This window comes from Tachysurus fulvidraco, chromosome 19 (assembly GCF_022655615.1).
Source record: "Tachysurus fulvidraco isolate hzauxx_2018 chromosome 19, HZAU_PFXX_2.0, whole genome shotgun sequence".
NCBI classification, from domain to species: domain Eukaryota; kingdom Metazoa; phylum Chordata; class Actinopteri; order Siluriformes; family Bagridae; genus Tachysurus; species Tachysurus fulvidraco.
In genome coordinates, this window is record NC_062536.1 from 15,174,568 (window position 1) to 15,194,126 (window position 19,559).

The following is a 19,559-nucleotide window of genomic DNA, read 5'->3' on the forward strand; positions in this document are numbered from 1 at the left end:
CACTACGGACAATTTTTCCAGAGATACCAATTAATCTACCATGCATGTCTTTATACCGGGGAGGAAACCGGAGTACCCGGAGGAAACCCGCGATGCACGGGGAGAACATGCAAACCCTACACACACAAGGCGGAGGCGGGAATCGAACCCCCAACCCTGGAGGTGTGAGGCAAACGTGCTAACCACTAAGCCATGTTGTAGGCATAATGAACATAGATATGATGGATTTCTTTGGGCCCAAAGTTTTTTACTGAATGAAAGTCTGTAAAACTTATCTGTTTACCAATTTTAGAATTCAGAGGAAAAATGGCATGAATACAGAAAAGTATTTCAGACTTGAAACGCTTTAAAGTCAAAGTAGAGTATTTGTGCATGTTCATAATAAGCTACAGCATTCCATCAGTCCACAGCCGATGACTGTGAAGCGGGTTGTTAAATATCTCAGCCCCAATCTAACCCCAGCCCCAATCTAACCCCAATTTCACTTAGTGCAATCACCTGACACGACTATCACAGCATAAATCTATAGTCTCAGCTAGAAAGAAATCAGCCCCTGAAAATACATTTCTTAACAGCAAATGATCTGATGTGGATGCCAAAAATAAAATCATATACTGATTGCTTTCTTATATTGAAATCTTCTTCTTTATGAAGCAGAGAGGATGAGGAGGAGCTTTTTCCAGCATGACATTCAGGTCCACAGCCGGGACCCTATGTAGTACCTGGACTTTCCTGAACACACTACCATTTACATGTATGGTGATATTCTGCGCAATTAATAATTGAGGATTAAGGGCCTTGCTCAGGGGCCCAGCAGTGGCAGCTTAGTGGACCTGGGATTCAAACTCACAACCTTCCAGTTGGTAGTTGTACCAGCTCTGATTGTCTTCCGTGCGATGAAGATTATAGACCTCCACTGAGATGAGGCAGACTCTGAGAATCCGGAGGCATCTAGAGATCCAGTTAGACTCTGCGATGCTAAAGAGGAGATGTGAACTCCATGTGGCCATTTGCCACATGTACAACATTGTCAGACTGGATATTTATAATCACACCCTGCAGTATCACCCATATGAGGATGAGGTTCCCCTTTGAGTCTGGTTCCACTCAAGGTTTCTTCCTTTACCATCTAAGGGAGTTTTTCCTCACCACAGTCACCTCAGTCACCTCAGACTTGCTCGTTGGGGATAAATACATACATATTTAAATATATCTAATATTAATCTTGAATTTTGTATTCTATTAATCTTTATATTATTCTTTATAATAAACTTTTGTTCTATGTTTATGTACTGTAAAGCTTCTTTGAGACAATGTCAACTGTAAAAAGCGCTATACAAATAAACTTGAATTGAATTGAATTGAATTGAATAGTCCAACACCATTCAGCTACCACATCCCACTCCTGGACTTTTTTTTTTTTTTTGCTGTTCTCCCACCAATCTGCATTCATATACAGTATATACACACATATTTTACTGTCTTCTTTTTCCCATCTTTAAAGCTAATTAGATATTAGATTTGTATTGTCATTTTATTGTTAGTATATATTTATTCTTGATTTAATTGTTTTGTATTGATTCTATATTCAAGACCGACTGACAGACAGACTGTTGATAAGGCACTTTTCTTACTGTATATGTTGAATTCTGTCGCTAACTGTTAGTTCCTGCTAGTTTCTTTAACTGTTAGATCAGGTCAGAACAATTCGATACGATCATGTCAGTTCGAACTAGTTTTGCTTTTTCATGCTGTTCTCCAAAATAAATAAATAATTTGACATAAATAAATAAATAAATAAATAAATAAATAAATAAATAAATAAATAAATAAATAAATAAATGCTAAACATATATTTTTACTTGCTCTTCTTATTGAACTAAGGATATTTATGATCCCGAGGGAACATCATTACACAATGACATTTTGGTTGGTTACCATCCATCTTTTCCATCCCGTTTGGATTAACGTTGTTATGTAACATTAGTGTTTCAACATGTTTTGATTCAATCCAAGATCTACTGTACAATTCTGACAATCAGAATTTCCTCTCATCAAATGGAAAGTTGTTGTCCATCAAAATTCCATTTAAAATCGCATAAAATGTGTGAGACCGAAGATTATGGCTTTATGAGACACAATCTGGCAACCCGGAAAATCTTAAAGTTAATCTTGCAGTGTCAAAAACGTTAAAAAGAAAATAAATGGACAAAGAAACATACAAACAAATAATTATGTTATGTCAGTGGTACGTCCTATGTGCAGTCCAGATGCATGATATACAGGTCATTAGCATAGAAAGAAGACTACATGGATAACTACTTTATTTCTTTCAAATCATTTACAAAATATACAGTTAGATTACCAAAATACATAAAGATTTATCTTTTTTTTTTTACACAAATAGACACTTTACTATACAGTTCAATAAAGCTAGGTGACACACAGACATCTCCACACAATCACACGTATACATTTCAAAACATTTCAATCATTTATCATCATTATGATTGAAGTCATTGACATTTTCGTCCTACTGAACCAGAGCCATTAAAAAACACGCTTTTATTTCCACGTTACAAAATGGAAGAAAGTATAATTCAGTGTTTTGGAAGATAACGGAAAATTTATATTCATAAGCATCCAGGAAAACATATCATCATGTGACCAGTGTGTAGAAACCAAAAAGAAGAAGATGTTTAATGAGCGCTATCAGGTATTAATTAAATGATATGACAAACCCAGTAACTCAAATGAGTCAAATCTTTCTGGAGATCATTTTAAAGACTTCCTTTACAATCCCATAAGTCAGGGATGTACAGACTAGGGACAGGTTTTCATTTCCACCAAGCAGAACCCACACCTGAGTCTACTGTGCAACATGATCAACTTATCGGAAGGAATCTTTTCGACTGAAATGAAAACCTGCCCCAACGCCGGCCCTTTGAGGGTAAAACCGCAACATAAGTTCTTAATATTAACTATGTATGTGTGTGGTAAAAATCTCTGCAGAACTGGTTTATGATTCTGAATACCATGATGGTAGTTAAGTTGTTAAAAGATTTGCAATAAAGTAAACTAGAAAGCCTGAAAAGTTTTAGCAATTAAACAGACATACAATAGAACCACTAAATGACCATGGTGTGAAAGATGCTATGTACCAATAGCCATTTAATTATAAATGGATACAAAAAAAGTTATTATTTTATGTTTAAATACATTGTTAGTGTTGCTAATAGCTTGGACCTTACTATATGCTATGTTCTTAACATGTACCTAACCTAGAATTTGTCTTTTTTTAAAATAAATAAATAAATAGATAAATAAATAATAAACAGAAAATGGTGCTTTGTTTGTGAACAGCCATGTTGATATGACGTCACGTGCTCATGGTTCAGGAGGTTTTCCTGTCTTACAGAGTAAAGGATGATCTTTGGTTTTCTTTGGGGAGGTTACAATTTTAGTCGAATGCAGCAAAAAAAAAAAGAGAATAAATTAATAAATAATGTGTCTGAAATTGTACCACACACATACCTAGTTACTATCTAGAACTGAGATGACTGTATAACAAATATTTTCTGAGATACATATCGAAAACTTTTGACGATACGGAACAAAACAGAACAGAGTAGAGAACTCAATTGATTTCGGTAAACAAATTAGTCAAAAAAGATCCACGTTTTCAGAAAATTGTGTGGCGTTTTTATGAAGAATAAAATCTTCACCGCAAAGCGCATCCACAGTGAGGAACGTGCAAACACATTCGGTTTTATAGGATTTGCAAGCGCAAGACTTTCACCAATGTTCATTTTATTAAAAATTTTTTAAAAAAATGAAAAAAGAAACGAAACCTCGGCCGACGTGACGATGCTTTAGAGCTGAAAGGCTTCATGTTCACAGTATATCCCACCACAGCTTCATACCTACTGATATTATTTACAATACTGAACAAATGACCATAGATAGAAAAAGAAGTGTTTACTGTGTAGCATGCATTGTAAAGTCTATCAGCAAATCAGGACACATTCAGAATCCTGGATGAAGGCAATGTACTGTATGATGACTTAAGAATGCTGTAGATTCGTGTATGGCATGTATGGGGAGAAACACGCCTGAACCGATTTCATCTCATGAGTCCTCGAACGATGTTTATAAAAGAGGCACAGGATTTTATGTGCTTTCATTTTCCTCGGCTACGCGTCAGACCTGTGGGCATTTCTGTGAGCGGATGAAGATTAGCTCATTTTTAGTGTGTGAAGGGTTTTAGTGATGAATTTAGTGATGAAGTAGTAAACTAAATAATAATAATAATAATAATAATAATAATAATAATAATAATAATAATAATAATAAGTAAATGAATAAATTACGTCCTATTTTTCTTGTTTTATTTCACACACTTGCCAACACATAATTTTTTTTAAAAAAAGTTTGTGCTTGTAATTAAATAAGTCACTTCCTGTTATCACTCATGTTATAACAGCATTCATTCAGCAGTCTTTTTTTTTTCTCCTTCCAGAAATGAGAAGTTTCTCATTTTAGCAACAAACAACACAGCGCATGAAACTACAGCTTCACCACTGACACTGGAGACTCTTTCCTTAAATACTACATAAACATATCCTTACAGAGACCTTCCCCATATTGAGAGATTTTTTAAATCAGATCATTTAAATCAAATCCATCAAGTCGATTAAGTTATTTTTGTTCATGATTTTACTGTCAGAGCTTCTGTTCTGTTGTCTGGACCAATCAGGATTGAGCTGTATTAAGCGTTGTGGTACTAAAGATATTATAATACTGCCAGCAGTAATCGTGTACAAATAATCGGTTATATACTATATTGTGATGTATATAACGTTCTCTGGAATGTTTTTGTGCTTTAATGTTGTCACCTTGCACTATTAAGCACAAGGTTTCTATAGTTACAGTTTATAAGCCGCTCATTTCCTTTTAAGAGCAAATAACACAGGCCTGAGTTTCCAAAAAATTATCACAATGTAAAAATAGCTTAAAACAGGAGAGAAATTGGAGAAAGTGATGCTGGTTCTATCATAATGCGATGATTTTGGGAAACCCTTTGGACTGTTTATTACCCCTGAAATGTTGAGAAAGACGTCATTACGTGTTCAGCTTCCTAAACGGTTCCTCTCTAAAAGGGGAAATCTCAGTTATAGCTCAGAACAAATGGGAACTTTTATGGGCTTTAAAATGTAATTAATTCAAAATCACTTACTACTGAGACAGAATATAATTAAGTACTTGAGGGTTAATGACCTAACAGTGGGTGCTTGGTGTGACCAGGGATTTGAACCAATGACCTTCCAATTACATTGTAAACAATGTTTACAAAGTTTAAAGGATTCTTTGAGGATTTAATAATAATAATTTGGAGTACTGTATGCTCAATATCTCCCACTGTAACTCAATAATCTTAATAATCTCATTAGTCTTTTGTCTGTGTTCAGTGTTTATAGTTTTGTACCATGTAAAAGTTCATTTATCATATTTATACTGTGCCTGGTTAACCGTAGCACAAGAATTTCATTGTATATAGACACTTGAAACAATCTTTACTTCACTGCACACGACAATAATCTTGAAACAATAAATTGCTTCACTGAACTTCTACAAAGCCACAACTGCTATATATATTTTTAAAGACTGTTCAGGGGTTAATGAGCTGATCAGTTGTACAACACAATAATTATTATTCCTAAGTATAATTCACTGATTACTGTATTTTTCATTTATTTATTTTTATTCTAGACAACGTACAATTTTTGAACAGAAATTGCATCGTGTGCCTTTACATTCAAGGTTTCAGAACTCTTCGGTTCTTTGGTCTGTCCTTCACGAGGAGCCCTTAAAAGGGAACCTAGGAAGGGTTTTACTCACCCACAGAACCTCTATAAAGGACAAAAACTCTTGACTATCCCAGGAGGCATAACTTAAAGGATATTTATTTCGAAGTGAAGCTGCATACTTTAGATAAAGCTACTTTTTTTGTGCTACATGTCTTCTGTTGTCCATACAAATATTGTTTAATATTCGGTGTTTCAAATTTAGGGATATTTTTTGTTTCAGCTCTGACTCTTTGGCTCTGAAAAGGTGAATCCTAATGGCAGCTTATATGGATTTTATACAAAAAAAAAAAAACTAAAAAAAATAACAGATGGAAATTTGCAAAAGATCCAGAGCCTGTCCTAGAAACATTAGGACACACACACACACACACACACACACACACATGAACACACACACACACACACACACACACACACACACACACACACACACACACACACACACACAAATTTTTCACACCTTGGGGCATTTTTAGAGTAGCTATTCAACCTGTTGCCATATTCTGGGAGGTCCACAGGAAACCAACATACACAAGAAGAACATGCAGAATTTTCCAGTTCTTTGTCTAATTTTGAGACGTTATACATATGCAAGAACATTCAAATTTTGTGGCCTGGAAAAAGGTCAAATTATTTTAGTTATATTTTTAATTTGATGTCTACAAGTCATTGCATCTAACCACCAGTATAAATAACCAGGTGACAGAACCAAGTATTTGATTGGGAGACACTTATTACCATGCTCATTTCTATGTAGAATCTTTAACCCTTTTTACCAGTACATTGGTGTTCCAAGACATCTGAATGGACATGTATATGTGTAAACACCTCAAACTTTTAGATGTAAACACTCCAGGCATCTCAGAGAGCAGAAATGGGTTTGATATCACCATTTAATTTAAAGATGGAAACAGTTATGTGGAAAAACCTAACCTTTTTGGGCCATTTCTATAACTATATTGCCCCTAGTAGATTAGACATAAACATAAATACTTATAAAATAATGACAAATTCCCAATATGATCCAGAATCTGGGTTCCTGTCAGTATGGATTTCTTTTTTAATGTTCATTACGTGCCTGTATTGGTTTCCTCTGGATTCTCAGGGATTTTTTTTCTTCCTTCCAAAAAAAACAATCATGTATTCCTGGCTCATGCCTAGTATTCCAGGATTGGCTCTGGATCCACCATTAATCTGACCAGGATGGAGCAGCTCCAGAAAACAAGTTCAAATGTATTATTTTTTTTTTTTTTTATTGTGTCTAATCCATTGAACAAAGTCTCTAGGTGATGGAGAGATTTCTATACCAAAGATTCTCCCATTTGTTTATCTATAAAAAATAAAAAAAGAGGAATTAAAAATCACGAGGAACCTTTTTTGAAGCTGCATATTTGAGAAATAGCTACCAGGTTTGTGCTACATATCTCTGTACGATGGTCTTTAATGTATCCGTGAACTAATGCTGCCATGTAGCTGATCCCCGAGACACTTAATACTGTATCTCTGATTCATTTGTTTATTTAAGGTTAACCTTACAACAACTGACATTTCTTGACATTTCTTTGGTTCTTACGTTGATAAGATGAAAAACCCCAGATACAGTACTAAATACTATATCTAGAGACACTCATAGACCTTTTGTTTTGCTACTTTGGGCAGGAAAGGATGATGCAATGGCACAAGTATTTACTGGATCAAATGCATATGGTCCCTTGAAATATAGAATATATTTAATGTCTTGACTTTTTCTTTTCAAATTCACGTGAATGCCGTACAGAACCAAACCGATGATGTCTAACTACTTGTGAGCGGCGCTGAAATAGAGTTCAATGTCTCATAAAATGTTCTTATATTCGTTAAATTTCGGATTTCTTTTACAAAAATAACCATCTTTTATAGGTTAGTGTCGTTTAAACTTGTTATATGAAGTCATGTTGATTACACACACACACACACACACACACACACATACACACACATACACACACACACACACACACACACACATGCATACGAATACATCAGTGTTGAGTTTTATACAGCAGTTGAATTAGTAGTGTATCATATACTTTCAGCGTGATACGATTCATTGATGGTATTTCTTAAACCTTTATCAGACTTTCTTGCTACTGTCTGAATTATTCTGCATTCTACATAACATCCAGAGTTGTGACAGAAATGAAAATACTTTAAAACGGATCGATCCAACAGTTACAGTAGGTACAGAACATTTATATTGAACATCGGTGCTGGTTAAACTGTCGTACGCATGCTTTAGGACTGATACTCGCTCTGGTGTTAAATCTAGCTAAACATAAAAAATCTAGCCGAAATTTGAAAGATGACAGACGACTGGAAGAATTTCAGGATTACGTATCACATGCTGTCACTGCACATCTTATAAGCAGCGTGTCTAAAGCCAGAGACGGTGTCTAATGCGAGAAAGATGTTTGATGGATGTGTCTGAGGGTGAAATTGCACACAACCAGAAGCAAGAACCAAAAGCAGCCTTTGTGAATGTGGTGTTTTTTTCTCCACTGAGACTATAGAGTATGTTTTAGCAGAAGTACCTTAAGGACTGTTCTGGCAGTGTGTGTGTGTGTGTGTGTGTGTGTGTGTGTGTGTGTGTGTGTGTGTGTGTGTGTGTGTGTGTGTGTGTGTGTGTGTGTGTGCGTGTGCGTGTGCGCGTGTGTGTGTGTGTGTGCATCTGTGAATGTGTACCACAGAGAAGGTAAGCAAGCATGTCATGTGGATATGAGACGTTGACCTGATCGAGGTCACTTCCTGTCCAGACTCAAGCAAACACTCGGGTCAAACTGGGTATGAGCAAAACGGCTGCTGCTGCCACGGCAACCAGCATAACGAGGTTCCAGTCTCCCTCTCGCTCCTAAGATCAACAGGAGGAAGAGTTAAATTCAGAGGTGTCACACAAACAAAGATCATTTGTCAGTTCGGGTTAGTTTGAGGGTAATGATGTGCCTGTGATATTTCTTTAACAGCAGAGGTACTTTTATTTATGTTAACATCACTCAAATGATTTATAAGCGCTCCAGAAGTCAGCAGGATGACATCTGCTAGCGAAAGAAAGGGTTCTTGGTGGCTTTTTAGATGGTCAGTGGTTCTAAACAGGATGGTGCTTTAGTTTATTCCTGAGAGGAAAACTTCTGTCATCGGGGTTCTACATAGATCTACATTTTATCCTGTAAAATGGGTTCTTTATGAGTTCTTTGGATAGTTTGGATAGTTTTCAGACAATGTCCATTGTTAAAAGCGCTATACAAATACAATTGAATTGAACTGAAATTGGATTAATATTTCTGTGTATCTTTTTAGTACTTGTCATCAACATTATGAAGTTATGCTAGATGTTGTTTTTTGTTTTGAGCTAGTTCCTGGAGTCTAGAGATGAAAATGAGCTTCGATCTCTGCTCTATTATACTGCATCCATACATCTCCAATCTGTCTTCCACATTTATAATAATAGGCTATTGTTGAGTAATGTAGGTAGTGTTGCTGCCTCACAGATCCAGGATCCTGAGCTTGGGTTATTGTTTGTGTGGTTTGTCTGCATGGATTTCCTTTAGGTTCTCTGGGTTCCTCCAACTTCCACAAAAAATCCAGGTATCCAGATAAGCTATGTTGGGAATGTGTGTGTGTGCGCGTTTTCCTGGAAAAGGCTACGGATCCACGGCAACCCTAACCAGTATAAAACACTTACTAAGGATGAATATATGATTAAAAAAACCTACAGGAAATAGCTCAGACTCCATTCTGGCCACATGATAAACATGGGAGTTTAAGATGAAGTGCTGCTTGATGGGGTTCTTTGGGACAGTTCTTGATTAGCGAGAAAAAAAGGTGGTTAAAAAAAACATAGATGGGTCTAGACTAATAAAAATAATAATTATAATTCTCTAAGTTCTTGTCTAAGTTTGACAAGTCTTCAGGTTACACAGTTAATACACACAAAATTAGCATCCACGACATACTTTCTGGCCTCGAAATATTAACTCCGTCCCTCATTATATTCCTTCGGGAACAACAAAAACAACAAAAAAAACAACAAAAAAAATACCCCAGGTCACCATAGAAGCTTTAAAGAGATCCATTTACATTCATATGGAAGCTGGGCATTTTATATAAGGTGACCCTGATTTAGAAAGAATGCCTCTGTGTATTAAGCAAACGCTCTTCACAATGTGTGGATTCAAAGAGCTAAATATATTCCCTGTGTGACTCACAGAGACATAGACAGCTGAGAGCAATGACCTAGTAATGACTGTAAACAAACAGTGTTTTTCTCTGTCACTCTATGTGTGCAGTGTGTGTGTGTGTGAGTGTGTGTGTGAGTGTGTGTGAGTGTGTGTGTGTCCTGCCCTCTGTGATGTTTAAGGTTAGCCCAAGCTGCTCACTAATGTCGAAATAAAAGTTGAGTCAGGTTTGCTGATCTCTACAGGTCTCAGGGTGAACGTGACCCCACGCCGTTACTTCTCCTCTTACCGAGTGTTGCAACCGCACTGCATGAAAAATAAAGCCCTAATAGGTTTATAAATCTCCATTACTGACTGCTTTTATACACAGACTTTGAGTTATACCAATTTATCATGATCAGAGTTCACCCCTGGTTCAGGCTCGGGTCACTGCTTGAAAAGTTTCCATAGCGGTATAAATATTCAGTCCAGGTTTTCAGCCACGGTATGAAGCCAGTACGGCCAGAGGCGAGACGTCAGTGTTCGCTGTGATTTTATCACACGCTTCACCAGAGCGAGTTCGATGGGGGATCAAAAGGAAAAGCAGCAAGAAGACTCCCATGTGGCTACATTCCATGATGCTAAAACGTAAACATGATTCCATTTAACTGTTTATTGCTAGAAATTCTTTTTTAAGATAGACATCTTTCAGTTTTGTTTTTATTTTTCAAATCTGATTCACCTCTTCTATCGGCTACAGAAGATCAAATCTTAAAACCTTCAAAGAGTTCCTTTTTTTTTTTTTTAGGGCGAAGGCATTTTACTTGATACACAAAAAGTTCGTACTGCTGATGAAAGCAAGGGGATGAGGTTAGAATGTATTATGAAGATGTTTATGTATAGAGGGTTTGTGCTTGGAGCAACAGGAAAGCTTTTATCGTATAGTTCAGAGTTTGTGAGTTTGAATACTGACAATGCTACAGCATACTCTCCCAATACTGTCTATCGGGGAGGGATGTTAGACAAATCCAGGGCGTGTGTGAGCTCATGTATGTGGAAGAAGGCAGATAGCTCTTTCCTCTTAGTGTGTTGTAAACTGCTCAGTAATGCAGCAGAAGCAGAAGAAAGGAAGAAGCATTTGTTAACCTTCACCCTCCATGGTCAGCAGTTGGAGGATGGAAACTGACCAATTTGGAAAGGAAATGAAAAGCAATTCCCTAAAATGCAAAAAAATTAAATAACGATCCTGCCGAAATCTAAAACTAACTAGCTTTTTTCCCGGGTGAGGATGAGTTTTGTTCCTCCCGAGGTTTCTTCTTCATATCGTCTCAGGGAGATTTTCCTTGCTGCTGTTGCCCCTGGCATGCTCGTTAATATAAATCTAAATTATATATCTAAATTAAATTTAATGAATATAAAAATGATATTTTAAAACTTATTCTGAAATAAAATACAAAATTCATTATATTTCTATAAACCTGAAATATTTTAGATGATGTTCATTGTTAAAAGTTCTATACAAATAAAAAAATTGTAAAAGTTTTTATTGTGTTAAATCATTTTTAAGCTCATGGAAGGTAACCTGATGAAGGCAATAATAAAAGGGAAAGGACTAGAATGAATTATTAGGAGTTCTGTGTATAGAATATTCTTGGTAGAACGCAATGACAGACACTTTCCCCTTTCAAAAATAAAAATCTTGTAGAAATATAGAAATCTGAAGCCATTAGCCATCTCGTGTACACTTAAGGAGCGCTTAATGAATTCTAGATGCAGTATTACTGCATGCTTTTAGGTAAAATGCTTCCTCCTTAACAGTTCTAGTCATCTCCAATGAGTCTACTAGAACCCTTCTATTAAAGACTTCTGTGGCCCATTGATTTGCTACAACTGAGTTTTTTTATTCCTGTATGCTATGAAGAAAATAATCCAGTCTTTTTAATTATACTTTATGACTTAAAGTCAAGATAATTTTTTTTTTGGCTTCGCACTTAAGCTCATAATCTTGAGACTGATAACTACATGCACAATTTTGATAATTGAATGCAAATAGGATTCTTCTAGAAGTAAATTAGAACAACTAGAACAACTGTGTGTGTGTGTGTGTGTGTGTGTGTGTGTGTGTGTGTGTGTGTGTGTGTGTGTGTGTGTGTGTGTGTGTGTGTGTGTGTGTGTGTGTGTGTGTGTCAGTCTGGGAAAAACCATCACTTGGTGAGATTTTGATAGTAATTTTTATATTGTTCTGTGAACTGAAACATGTTCCTTAATGCTGCTCAAATAACACAAAGTCACTGCATTCAAAGGTCCAAACTCCAAACGGTGAAAAAAGACAGAAAATTATGTCTAAATATTTCATTCCGTGTTGGAAGAGCGTCACAGACATTTTGGCGGTTGGTATATGATTACAAGCTGTCTGATTAGATTTTTGTCCACATGCAGAACAGTGCAGAAGTCACAGGAAGAGAAGAAATGATGCCTTCAAAAATAAGGTAAACATTTCAACATAAACAAATACTATAAGGTATTAATGGTATGTACTCTATAGTATAACTATATGGTAATAAAATAAACAAAGTCAATATTAATGTAATAAAACTTTGTTTTGCTTAATCAGTGATCTGCTTTTATAGGAAAATTAGATGGTATGATTTACTGAGCATTTTGAAGAATTAATCCTAGTCAAGAAATAAATAAATAAATAAATGAATGAATAAACAGTAAATAAATAAATAGCAGCAACTGTGACAGTCTCCAGAGAAACTGTGACCTCTCTCTCTCTCTCTCTCTCTCTCTCTCTCTCTCTCTCTCTCTCTATCTCTCTCTCTCTATTTGTCTGCTCGTCTGACTCTCTCTCTTTTTTTCTTTCTCTCTGTCTTTTTCTTATTTATCCATCCATCCATCTATCTGTCTATCTGTCTATACTTGAGTAAACCCAGCAGCTTTCAGTAGGCTTTTCTTCCGTTTCTTAATTTTCTCTAACATTATAAAAGTAAGGTAAAAAATGTATAAATCTACAGCAAAATTTAAAAACAAAAACATGATGCTGACTTTTGTGCAGAGCTACATCTATTTACAGATCGTCAACAAATCCTAAGTCACCGTATACACAAGGTTTAGTATTTTTATTAAACTGTTTAAGGTAAAGTTTATTAAACTATTTATGAAACAGTTTATTAAAAAGTTTATGTTAAAGTTTATTAAACTGGCTTTAGCAAGATTAAATGTTACATACAATTATGGTTCTTAAAGGGGATTACTTGTCTTGTTTTTTTTTGTCTTGTCTGTCATGTTTTGTGTTGTGTTGTCTTGTCTTTTTTGTCTTGTTTTTTTTGTCCTGTCTTGTCTTTATTTGCCTTGTCTTGTTTTCTTTTGTCTTGTCTTCATTTCTTTTGTCTTGTCTTATTTTAATTGTCATCTTGTCTTCTTTTTTTTCTTTTGTCTTGTTTTCTTTTGTTTTCTTTTGTCTTGTCTTCTTTTCTTTTGCCTTGTCTTTTTTTCTTTTGTCTTGTTTTCTTTTGTCTTGTCTGCTTTTCTTTTTTCTTTTTTTCTTTTGTCTTGTTTTCTTTTCTTTTGCCTTGTCTTGTCTCCTTTTGTTTTGTCTTGTCTTGTTTTCTTTTGTCTCATCTTGTTATTTTTTGTCTTGTCTTCTTTTGTTTTGTTTTGTCTTGTTTTTATTTAATTTGTTTTCTTTCATCTTGTCTTGTTTTCTTTTCTTTTGCCTTGTCTTGTCTTTTTTTGTTTTGTCTTGTCTGCTTTTGCCTTGCCTTGTCTTGTTTTCTTTCTTTGGTCTTGTTTTCTTTTGTTTTGTCTTGTTTTGATTTCTTTTGTTTTGTGTTTTGTCTTGTTTTGATTTATTTTGTTTCTTTTGTTTTGTCTTGTCTTGTTTTGGTTTATTTTGTCTTGAAACTATTTTGACTGTTAGCCGTAATTCAAGGCCAGCAGTATCTGATGGGTTTTCCCCAAACTGCTCCACACACTCAGAATGGTTGTGAAACAATGTGCACATCCATACAAATACACCAACAGACTGCAGCATTCAATATTTAGCTGCAATCATCTTCCAATCTGATCATCCTTTTATTATCTAAACATCGCTCAGTTCTTCACTTTGTGTGTCCAGAAGTCAAATTGAGGTGATCATAGAGAAAGAAAAGGCGAAGCGCCGTACCTTTCCCTCTTTAGGACAAGAGCTCCTTCCAGCAGCACCATATCAGCGCCATTATTACAACCATTCCTATGAAGGGTATGGAGAGAACAGGGGACTCAGATGGAGGACAGGAGTTCTGAGAGGGGAAAACACAAAAAAATCGCAGGGATGGATGGAGAGAGGGAATGGAGGAGGTGGTGAGAGAGAAAAAACGAGGTGAGAAACAGCATGCATGATATAAAACAAAAAATAACCAAACATGAGCACAAGGGTTTACAACACATACAGAGTATATAGAGAGAGATATATACATGTAATGTGTGCAGAGAGTTGGAATGAGGAGGAGATGGAGAATCCATGTGATAGATAGATAGATAGATAGATAGATAGATAGATAGATAGATAGATAGATAGATAGATAGATAGATAGATAGATAGATAGATAGATAGATAGATAGATAGATAGATAGATAGATAGATAGATAGATAGATAGATAGGCAGGTTTTTTAAGAAAACATTTGTTCAGAATTTAATATTGTGCAGTGTGTGTGTGTGTGTGTGTGTGTGTGTGTGTGTGTGTGTGTGTGTGTGTGTGTGTGTGTGTGTGTGTGTGGTAATCGCAGGGTGTATGGTCACACAGTGGTTAGAAAGCAACAGAAGGAAGCGATGGTGGACCACAGGAAAGGGAGAACAGAAAAAAAACACTGCTATTAGAACATGCCAATGATGATTAAATTACAAGATGAAGACCTCACAGTCATCCCATCAGTTATATTGAGTCAAAGACCATTTGAAGATGTTGGTCCACACTGTAGAATTTGTGCATGCTAAAGGAACCCTGAGAGCATCACAGAGTACACAGTCTAAAAATGAGAACACTTGTACCGTGGAGGGCGAGTGAGTGATGTGAGACAAAGTACTCAGACCAGACGGACAAAATCTCTTTCATAACATTAAATACAGAATTTAAAATCTAATCCGATTTAAGGAATCCAATCAGTGTCTATTTTTTTAGTGCACATTGGTACACAAGCATTAGTATGGCTCAGGATGAGCTGGTTCTCCGATTTCTATTAAGTTTGTTATAAGTGTTAAATTAAGATAAGTTTGTTTAAGGAAATCTAATTTGACTATTAGAATACACACAAGGGGTCAAATTGATACAGAAAACATAAAGCCCAAGATGAAAATGTAAGCTTTGTAAGCATTCGTTGAGGATATTATTAGATTGTTATTATTAGACATGCACAAGGGGACAAGTTGAGACAGAAAACATAAAGCCAACGATCGACGTGTGTGAGAATGTACACACACACACTTGACCAATGATGACGTAAACATGGATGCTGGGAGACAGAGTCTTCACTGATGACTGTTATCGCAAGCGTACAAACAGACGCATGTTAGCACTGAAGACTGCGCTGCAGAATGGTTCCTTATCCAGCAGTATAACTTTTAGTAAAAATTTTACCCTAAGCAAGCAAAACTTAAGATCCCTTAATTAACTAAATCTGAGGAAGTAAATAATATTTTATCTACATCATGTCATACGTAAACCATTCACTAAGTTCCAAGTTACCTGGGCCTTCCTTCCTGCCAGCCTATCAAGCTCCGCCCTACAGCGGTGTAGCTCTGCCTCCAGCTCGGTTCTTTCCTTCTGACTGCTCTCGTAAAGTCCTTGCAGCTGGAGAAGTTCTCCTTTTAACACTTCACACTGAAAAAAAAGATAGGGTGTTTAAACAGATAGTAGTAGAGAGTACCTCGAAGAAATCATAGGGCGTGGAAACTTTTGCACTCAGCTGAACCTTGAATGCAGAACCGTACCTCTCTCTGGACCTGGGATGCTCTTTCTTCAGCCTGTTTTAGCTGGTCTCGGAGAGTGAACACCTCAGAAAGCTCCTCACTCCTCTGCTCAGGATTTACAGCTTTGTCCTCACTCAAGTTCTTCTGGAGACAGGAGTGCACTTGATGAGTCATCTGTTCCGTCTGTAATATGCTCATGTAGACTTCGGCCTTCACTGCTTGCTCTTTGTCCACCTTCTGCTTGTCCTGCTCTTCTCTAAAAGCAGAGAAAAGGAAGCAGTAGAGCAGTTGTGTTACAGAGTTTGTTATCATGCATAAAAACTTCAGTTCATCTGAAAAACTGTTACAGAGTAAAAAAGAAATAATGCAAGTCCAGACGACTGTAGGCTTATTAGCAACTTCACCAGCAGAATGGAAATCGACTTATTTGACATTTTTAATCAGTATAAACTAGTTAATTATTTTAGCACCACAAGTCTGATATAAAACGAGTCAGGATTCTGTTGGCTGTCAGTCTGAGATGTGTGTTGTGAAGAAATTAGAAATGAAACAGAATTTTAGTGGTTGAAGGTAACACCTTTAAATTTTAGATGCTTATGTACAAGCACTTGAGACATCTCAGAGAGTAGAAATGTGTTTGATATGAACGTTTGATTTATCATTTTATTTAAAGATATAACTATATAGCTACAAACATGTATTGATTAAAATGAGCTTGCTAGCTAGGTAACAAACGCTGCAATCTATAGAAAACTCAAAAGTACTTGGCTAGTTAAATTGTTACTAATGCTTGTGAATTTCCCACTGGGATGAATAAAGTAAGTCGTGTGTTTAGCAAGTTTAGTTTGAAAAGAGAATAATACTTATGGAAGACACAACAGTATGACAAAAGCTGACAAACTTAGCTGCTGTTCTGTAGCTGTCAGCAACTGTTGGGTGATCTTTAAATAACAACAGTTCTCATTCGTTCTGCTATTCTATACTTTGTCCTGTTACACAAAGTGATGAGTGGGAACTGGGGAAAGCTAAATGGAATATAGTTCTTGTTCAAAAGCTTATTCTACTCTTGAATTTAAAGTGATGAAAAAGAACCATGTAAAAGCAATTATTTAATAATGACTGTTGACCGCTCCTAAATTCTTTCTTGCCTCTCCATATGCAATACATCCAGGATGAGGGATTCTGTTCAGTGTTTTTATGTCTCTGTGGTCAGTGATTTGACAAAACTGCATGAGAGTATGTTTAATTATTTGGTTTTGTATCATGAGGCATTTCTAAATGAAACCAACAAAACTATTAGCAAACATCTGTTTGTGTGCAAAGGCATGTGGAAAGGAGAACAGAATGTTTTAATACCCATTTCTTTGTCATCCAGCTAACTAAAACAAGCTAATATTGCTGAGAAGATTTTAAGTTATATTCATACACATCACAAATCACCAAATATTTACTATTAAACTAGCTAGAAAGATAACAAACTAGCAGGATTACTTAGAGAATTGAATGCTGGCCTTGCTAATAAAACTTTCATAATACTTACTGTTAAAGTTTGTCAGCAAGCTAACAACATAGGCAATGTGAGAGGATTTAAAGGCATAAGAATGTTGATAATCTTAATATATGAACTGGCAAGTTGCTAAACATTTGGCATCACAACATAGAGGCATTCTAATTTTTATAGTTTTCACTACTAAAGCTGCTAAATACTAAAGGTAGTTTACTAGCTAGCTTACTTAGTTGCTAAATACTAAACTGTCAGGAGCACTGCTAAGATTTAAAGCTAAGTATGAAATTGAAATAACTAAAGATATTTTTAGTGTAAAAAAAACAAATATATATATATATATATATATATATATATATATATATATATATATATATATATATATATATATATATAAACTGTTAAAATCAAAGTGGTGTGTCTTAACACGTGTATATATACTTGTACCATCTGTATATATGACTATACTGTGTATGACTAAGACATGTCTATCAGTTATCATATAATGATTTACCGCCAGTCTGTCATCACCAAACAAACCAGTCAGGGAACGGCAGGTGATGAAGGAGGAGGTCACATGTGACATGATATGAAGACATCACACATCACCCATGTCCAAAAATAGCATTTAGAAGATCAAGTTTGATTTCAGGTTGACTTTAATTGATACTCGAATACTCGGTTGACTCTGTGACTGTTTGATTGGCAGACAATGTGGCCACCCACCTGTCTCTTTGCTGTTCCAGCAGCTGCAGCTTCTCAGCAAGATGCTGGTTGTCGTTTCTCAGAGTCTGACACTCATCCATCAAGGAGTGACATTTATCCTTCAGCTGGCCTACCTCTCCTGTTAAGTCACAAGATAGGGAAAGAATACATGCTTCAGTAAAGCCTGAAATGGATAAAAACAGGGCTTTAAATAAAAAAACAAATAAATGTTGATTTGAAACTAAACTTAACTATGAATACAAATCAATGTATTACACAAGATCCTGGAAATATATATGAAGTACAGTGCATTATAGTAAAGTGTAATGTAGTGTTTTTTGAAGGCTAATGAAGTACAGTGTGTTGTGGTATAGTATAGTATAGTATAGTATAGTATAGTATAGTATAGTATAGTATAGTATAGTATAGTATAGTATAAAACAGAACAGATCAGTACAGAACAGTATAGAACAGTGGAGTATAGTGTAGTATAGTGTAGTGTAGTGTAGTGTGGCATAGCAGAGTACAGTATAGCATAGTATAGCATAGTGTAGTACAGCATAATATAGTATAGTATAGTATAGTATAGTATAGTATAGTATAGTATAGTATAGTATAGTATAGTATAGTATAGTATAGTACAGTATAGCATAGTATAGTATAGCATAGTATAGTATAGCATTGCATAGTACAGTATAGTATAGTATGGCAGGATAGGTTGATGTATATCTATGTGGATGGTTTTGTTTTTTATTGTATTGTACGACAGGATGTATCCTAAAACTATGGTATTTTTAACAAAATGAAAAAATAAATACATATTAATATATTATAAAAGATACTGCATTATATATAGTACAGCACAGTATAGTATAGTGTAGTAAAGTATACTGTGGTTTAGTATAGTATACTAGTATATTATGGCAGGATGGCATGATGTATATAGGGAGATGGTATCTCCTATCCCAGGACCACCAAGCAACCACTGCTGGGCCTTTAGAAAAGGCCCTTAATTACATTTACTATATAGTAAACCTGTAAAATAGCAAAGTACAATGAAACTTTGTATTGTGTATTAAGTATGACTGGTCATACATTGATGTGTCAGTAATAATATACTATAATATATCATCCTTTACCATCATCATCAAACTTTTTTAAAATTGCAAGCTGTTCTGGTGGCTCATGGTGGCCAAATAAGCCAGTTACAGATCCTCCACACTGTCGCACCAATGCGTCCTCGTCTGGCACCAAATAAACCTTTATCCATCTTCCCCTGCTGCCAGGAGGATGTGTGTGTTATGCATGAGTGTGGCCCAAAGGGCATCCGAAGGTCATGCAG

At 35.7% G+C, this 19,559-nt stretch overlaps 1 protein-coding gene across 5 annotated transcripts in view; it reads right to left on the bottom strand.

Moving 5' to 3' along the window:
- Nucleotides 1-7,805: 7,805 nt before the first annotated feature.
- The window catches only part of LOC113645833 (coiled-coil domain-containing protein 136), a 36,197-nt gene continuing 24,443 nt past the window's right edge, over nucleotides 7,806-19,559 (bottom strand). For 3 of the 5 annotated variants that reach the window (XM_027151727.2, XM_047803919.1, XM_047803920.1), the window contains 5 exons: nucleotides 18,239-18,356; nucleotides 16,030-16,264; nucleotides 15,785-15,919; nucleotides 14,226-14,340; nucleotides 7,806-8,754 (listed from right to left, as the gene is read on the bottom strand). In XM_027151727.2, coding sequence (XP_027007528.2) covers nucleotides 14,236-14,340; nucleotides 15,785-15,919; nucleotides 16,030-16,264; nucleotides 18,239-18,356 — 593 coding nt within the window. In that variant the 3' untranslated portion in view covers nucleotides 7,806-8,754; nucleotides 14,226-14,235. The remainder of the gene's footprint in view (nucleotides 8,755-14,225; nucleotides 14,341-15,784; nucleotides 15,920-16,029; nucleotides 16,265-18,238; nucleotides 18,357-19,559) is intronic. The other 2 variants (XR_007138604.1, XM_027151728.2) reach the window with 2 other exon arrangements.